We start from the raw sequence: 6,963 nt of genomic DNA on the forward strand, positions 1-6,963 counted from the left end.
GTCATTGTACATGACTAAGTCATTGGCTAATCGGTTGTATGTAAAGAAGAGTTCATCATCCATTCTGGGGAGACAACTTTAACCGATTTTCTTATATAATCGGGTTATATATCGATTCGTAGTGGTAATAGCGGAATGGCCTTGGTTAATATCATATCATGAAAGTCGATAATTAATTGATAAGAAATTCAAGTTTCCAATGTCTTAGAAGCTTAATTATTATAACAACAAACTTCATCCAAATTAAAACATTTGATAACATTACACAATAAAAAACACACTGCATACTCCACCCTACATGGGCATCAATTACATAAACAAACATAGTGTTTCATAAGTCACACACATAACACGATCCATAAGATCTTTATTCCAAAAGCAACACGTACAACGCGCTACCACTGCAGCATTGTCGTGATCATCACAGTAGTACTCCCTACGTGCCTCATCACCTTATAATTAACAATAAAAAGTTTTTATAAAATGAAAGACTCAAGAGTGCTAATTAATTAGTAGTTAAATTTGTATACCCAAGGTGAAGAAAAGGCTTCACAGGCATGGAGTATTCTGGAGGAATATCCTCAATAGGCGGTCCCATAATATTCAATTGCAGTGTGTTCCTCGCCATGTAGGCTTGCCATGCATTATACTCCTGTGCGGCGTTCATGTTTAACTGCTGCATGCTCTCAGCCATCTGTTTTCGGCACACTCACACTCAAACAACATGTTACCACTAATTGCTTTATTACATTTACGTTTACTTAATTATACGGGCGTATTGGTATTCATACGAGGATAACTTACTTGTATCTTTGAACGTAAGAAAGAGTTGAGATTTTCCAACTCGATTTCCTGTTATAACGAATAAATTAAGAAACCAAGACGAAATATGAAACAATCATTATTGAAAGGAAAATGGTGAGCATATATATAGGATTAATTTTGTAGAGTTACCCTTTTTTGTAGAGCTTCAGTTTCAGCAAGGATCATGTCATGCTGTACAATGTTAAAAGAAAACGAAGGTCAAAATAGTTGTAATTAACCCCTTATTTTTCTTTGAAATTTGTTTAATAACAAGATTTTATTATCTATCATACAAACATATATGAATGTGAGAGTTAGTTAATATATATACCCTTTTGGACCTAACCCTTGAGATCCCTTTTTCAAGCCTGCCCTCCAATTGCTTCAATTCCTTCAGATTTAAGCAGTCCAATCCTTCGCCCATGAGGTGCCTGTTACAAAATAAAAACATGAAAGGAAATCAAGGATTCATGAGTGTCTATATATCAACCACACTTTGCTTCAAACAATCAGCCATAGTTGTCAAAAAAAAAAAAAAAAAGAAATAAAAACGAAAAACATAAAAAAAGAAATAAATAAAACATTTGGTTAGAGCTATGGGTGCAAACGAGCCGAGCTGCTTGAGAGCTACTCGAGCTCGGACCAAAAAAAAGCTCGAAAGGATCCGAGCGTTTACTAGCTCAAGCCGAGCCCAAGCCCGAGCCTCAAATAAAAGCTCGTTTAGTTATTGAGCCCGAGCTCGAGCTTTGTGTATTTTTAAGTTTTACATATTTTGGACTTCTATGTATTAAATTCACACCAAACATCCGAGCTTGAGCCAAGTTTTGGCTTGTTTAAGGTCTACACGAGCTCGAGCTCGACCCGAGCTTAGGCTCGTTTAAGATTTTTTCTCAAAATATATAAAGATAACTAAAAAAACGTATATAGAGTAACTAATAAATAATAATCGAACCGAGAACGAGCTTTAAAAAAACTCATGAGCCGAGCTCGAGCTTTAGAAAAAGAACTCGAAATAAACCGAGCTCAAGCTAGCCTAGTCGAGCTTGGGCTCAGCTCGACTTGTTTACAGTACCCCTAGTTAGATTGTTAGAACAATAGAATTAGAGCTCGATCTACAGTTGTAACTTGTAACCAAAAATCATTTGATGTATACAATTCAAGAAAATTTTGAATGAGTATTCTGAATGAGTTGATTGTACTTTTTTATCGTGTTCACCTGTTAGTATTTTGAAGCATTTGAATCTGCTGACGAAGTTTCTTTGACTCTTGCTGATAAAACTGCATTCAACAAGAAAAAGTCAACCATAATGTTTAATTCAACGTAAAAAAGATATACCCAGGAACAAATAAAGAAGTAATTATTAGGTTACTTAATTGTGTTGTGGAGTTGGAAATAAAAGTGACATAAGGAGAATAGAGAGAATGAAATATAAAAAATGATATTTTTACAATCATCATATATTTATATGAATAGTTTCTATAATTTAAAGTGTATAAATAATGTCACGTGTTCATCACAAAAAGTATTTTCTCTCATAACTATAATTTTATATGAGTGATATCTTTTGAAGTTATAAATGTACATACATAAGCTTTTTATAGATAATCATTTAATCAAATGATCCAAATTTAGTTTGGTGAGATGCATATATATGTTTACACAAAGACTTAAATATATTAATTCAATATAAGTGATTTGAAACTTAGAGCAAGTATAAAGAATTAATTTCCCACCTGAGCATTGATCTCTTGAGTTGTCCATGTGCCTGGTGTAGTTGAAGTCACCTTCTTGTATTTCTCTATGGTTGATTTTATGCTAAAACAGAAGTACAAATCAGTAATATATCCAAAAATTATATTTATAGGGTTTTGACCAGGTTGATATCTTCTATGCATCTTGCTAAAATTGAAAAGACAAAGTCCATCATAGAAATGGCAAAAACTTGAGAAACTATAGTTTCCTTTTACTTGTGTTTCAAATACAAAATCTCATCCAATGTGTAGATTGTAAAAGCAAAACCTTTTCTCATGCTACTGGTACACTTCAATCACTCAGACTTTACTTGCACCAAAATAGGAACAATGGTCTTACTAGCAACTTCTACTTCCAAAGCATGCAATAGAAAGGTAAAAATTGATTTTGTACAAGATACTACTCATAGAACATTATGGTACCTAGTAGCATCTAACTTAAGGTTTATGTGTTCAAAAGATTATCTTGCAAAACAAGTACCAAATTTTCTTTATATAAATCATGTGCCTTTTAAATAACAAGAACATGATGGTAAACCTAAACTTTGATTTTGAGATATAATTAGTCAATTTAGGAAATTGTTATAATTTGAGTTGTAAAAAAGAACATTAATTTCCAGGGTCACCAGGGATTTGTAGTTGATAATATTGAATTTTAGTTAGAATTTAAACAACATGTAGCTATAAATTACTCTTTGCATAGTGTACAAAGTCATAGTTTCTTATCTCTAACTTTATGTTATCCAAGTTATATTCATATTTAATCTAAACATCTAAATTTAGTCAGACTGTTAAAAAACCTGATCAAGTAACTAACTTTCATGTATAGTAATTAGTTACTTCATCTTTCATGGATCTATTTCAAAATCATATTCAAAGAACATAAGGTAAAAAAGGGAAGCAAAATTTAGAGAATATATATTTACTTGTTATTGGCGTACTCGTAGACTCTTCCACGGCTAGAGAAGACGATTAGAGTGATTTCAGCATCACAGAGGACCGAAAGCTCGTAAGCCTTCTTTAGCAGCCCGTTTCTCCTCTTGCAGAAGGTGACTTGACGAGTGGTGTTGCTTTCAATCCTCTTGATCTCAATTTTCCCTCTCCCCATCTTCTTTTCCTGTACCAAACAGCAATTTAACATATATACTACCCTTTATCATAACAAATCTTAAAACAATCCGCATAACACTCCCGATCCAAAATCGTTTCTTGGTTCGTATTTAACAATACAAAGAGGAATTTTGTTAAATCTTGAAACCGATCTATTTTTAAAATACATATAACTTCATTTGGAATATGAAACTTTTTATACATAATTAACATACACAAATACATGATCTATTGTGCAGGTAGCTTTATTTTTCGGACTTAGCTCGGGATATATAATTGAGCTCAACAAAAAGTTGTAGATCTGTAATGATTCCTTGCCCAAAATCAAGGTACAAGCAATTAGTGTTACAAAAAGGTTTAAAGTCAAAAAAAAAAGGAAAGCTTCAAAATATTTTGAAACCCTAACTAGCTTGTTGATTTTTTTACTTAAGTGATATAAATAAAAGTAAAACATCAAAAAGAAACAACCAAAAACACTGGACCTCATCAAGCATAGAAGCAAGTTTCACTTTCTTCATTGGGAACTTTAGTTTCTTGCAACAATACTCTTTAGTATCTATTTCTTCCATTATTTGGACAAAATCACAGAATAACAAGAAGAAATAATAAGAAATAAAGGAGTGATCAAAAGGACACAGATGACCTCTCTTCTTATATCTCCCTCTTTCTCTCTCTATCTCTCTCTATATATATACATACATACACACACACACATGTACATATATATGTGTGTGTAGGTGTGTAAAGATGTAGGAAAATGTGCAAGAAGAATTAACGGTAAAGTGATGAAGACACAAACCTTGGAAAAAGATTAGAGCACCAGTTTCTGAGAGAGAGTTCAACTAGTTACTTAATTATTTTGTTTGTCTATATATATAACAATCTGTATATCATTATAATGCGCCCTATAATCACTGTGTGTGTGTGAGAGAGAGAGATAATGAGAGGAGCTGGCTGGGAAAATGACAATGTGCCATATTTGCTATATGGTTCAGAAAAGTGATGAAGAACAACTCTTACCCTAAACTGATAAGTGAAGTTTACATCTCTAGTTTTACACTAATCTCCTTATCCTTTACCTTTATTTACGGAAATACCCATCATCTGTGGTAAATGCAAAACATTATTTTGGTGTTGTGCTATAATAAATATTAGTCATTCAAGGGAAAAATAAGATCTTTCGTTATAGAAGTTAAATCATGACTGTTTTGACATGTATGTATTGTCTGATAAAAAAAGGTCAGGTTGTTTTTTTATAATAAATTCAAATACTTATAATTATGAACAAAAGAATTATTGTGACACAAGATCTTGTCTAACGATCCGAAAGTTGATTGTAACGATGGAGAGTGATGCCTACTAGCCATGAACAGATGTAAGATATAAGGATAGAAGCAGAGGCGGATACAGGAAATTTTTGTACAGGGGGCATATTACGGATCGGTGACGCGAAGCGACGGAGATCGACAGAATATGAGAAGTCGAAGATGTGTCTAGGAGGCGGAAGTTGATTTACAATGGCACAAATGTATTAAAAAATCAAAATTAACCAAGTAGGATTAAATTTAATTGGTTTGAGCCTTGGGCTTGAAGTTTTGGAGGGTGAGCACTAAAATTAAAACAAGAAAATTTTGCTACCTACTAAACTACAAATTATTTGTAGACACTACACGTTAGAGCTAGATGGTGAGCCTTGATCTTGAGAAATGAGCCTTTGAGAAGGTTTGAAATGACGAGGCAGACCCATGAAGAAAGAAACAAGTGATATTTGACCATATAAACAAAAGGTTTTGTAGTGGTTACAAGTTGGTCAAGTTAAGACTTGAACTTTCGGGAACAATCAGAATCATAAGAAGTGTCGTCTTGAATTGACGTAAAGAGCCAAAAAGATGTTGCATATACACTCATGACTGTAGTCTATTTCTAACACACATCAAACTCGGCGCGCAGATTTGAGACTGATGCAGAGCGGAAGTGAATAAAATAGCAGAGAAATAGTTGTCAAAGAAGTCTTATTGATTTCTGAATGCTCAAAAACCAGTACAATGGTGGTCGGCTTTATGAAGGAGATTGGTAAATTTGGCTGGTTTGTGAAATATTTCATAAATGTCACAATTGACTGTGTTTTACATTTAAAAATCTTGAATAGTCACTGTAACGAGTAATAAACAAGCATCACCATAGCTTCCTTTGAAATGTGAATACTATAGGGTGAAAATTAGAACATTTAAACTATAAGGAATAGATAGTAAATTGTAGAAAATGTTGTTGAAAGCTTGTTCAAGAATTGAAGGAAGCTTAGGTGCTGTTTGTTTTTCCTCAGAAGCACTTCTCCACCTCTTTTGTCTGCACCGAGAAGAGGGCGCGCAGACGTTGGGCTCTGCAGTGTGTTTGTTTTTTCGCAGACGTTTCATTAAAAAACGTCTGCGCGCCCTCTTCTCCCAGAAGTGATGGTATTATAACTTCTTAACTTCTTCTGCCCATTTATTTCATCGATCATCATCATTCTCCTCCTAACCCTAACTCCTCCTCCTAACTCCTCTCCACTGCCGCCGGCTACCTCCACACCGTCGGCGCCGGCTACCTCCACACCGCCGGCCGCTCAGATTCCAGGCTCAGATTCCAGATTCCAGGTTCATTTATTTCATCGATCATCATCATTCTTGTTCTTCATTCTTGGTCTCAATAGCAACAGCTCAGATTCCAGGTTCATTTTCTTCCAAAATTCTGTGTTAATTGTATGTTTTGATTTTTTCTTGATTGATGAGGCTTCACGGCTTAAGCGAAATTCTTTATATTTGTGTTAATTGTATGTTTTGATATTTTAATGAAATTCTTTATATTTGGGTTATGTTTTATGATGATGTAATAATCTTGGTAGCTTGATATTCTGCCCTAAATAGGGGTGGGGGTTGCAAACGAGCAGAGCCGCTCGAGAGCTACTCGGGCTCGAATCGATAAAAAACTTGAAACAAGCCGAGCCCGAGCCTCAAACAAAGCTCGTTTAGTTACCGAGCTTGAGCCTTGTGTATTTCTAACATAAGTACTAACAAGTATCATCAGATACAGATCATGTTAAGAGCACAATGAGATTTGTGACAGAAAATAAAATGAATATTAGATGTGAGTTTAGTTGAGTTAGGTATGTAACCTGAAAGATAGTTGGATCCCTGGCTACTTGCTTTGCATCTAGCTGAATATTCCCTTCTTCAAAATAGTAAGCACTCATCTGGACGTTCAAGATAAACAAAGTGTATAAAGTATAATAGTATTTACTATTTAATAATAATCTCATTT

General features: G+C 34.1%; 1 protein-coding gene across 1 annotated transcript; it reads right to left on the bottom strand.

Moving 5' to 3' along the window:
* Positions 1–505: 505 nt before the first annotated feature.
* On the bottom strand, positions 506–5,006 carry LOC143530551 (agamous-like MADS-box protein AGL11). Its single transcript, XM_077026050.1, has 8 exons — positions 4,466–5,006; positions 3,483–3,673; positions 2,539–2,620; positions 2,021–2,082; positions 1,136–1,235; positions 955–996; positions 805–852; positions 506–694 (listed from the first exon to the last, which is right to left on the bottom strand). The coding sequence occupies exons 2-8, from the start codon at positions 3,662–3,664 to the stop codon at positions 506–508; spliced, it is 705 nt and encodes a 234-aa protein (XP_076882165.1). The 5' UTR covers positions 3,665–3,673; positions 4,466–5,006.
* Positions 5,007–6,963: the final 1,957 nt, after the last annotated feature.

This window comes from Bidens hawaiensis, unplaced genomic scaffold (assembly GCF_021521415.1).
Source record: "Bidens hawaiensis isolate Kalapana, Puna unplaced genomic scaffold, B.hawaiensis_p1.1 tig00008947_1, whole genome shotgun sequence".
In the NCBI taxonomy this organism is placed as follows: domain Eukaryota; kingdom Viridiplantae; phylum Streptophyta; class Magnoliopsida; order Asterales; family Asteraceae; genus Bidens; species Bidens hawaiensis.

Coding starts and splice junctions, on each gene's coding strand:
- LOC143530551 (XM_077026050.1), bottom strand. CDS start 3,664: ATGGGGAGAGGGAAAATTGAGATCAAGAGGATTGAAAGCAACACCACT. Junction 1,236..2,020: donor ATGCTTCAAAATACTAACAG/GTGAACACGATA, acceptor ATTTTGTAACAG/GCACCTCATGGGCGAAGGAT. Junction 853..954: donor CTGAAGCTCTACAAAAAAGG/GTAACTCTACAA, acceptor TCGTTATAACAG/GAAATCGAGTTGGAAAATCT.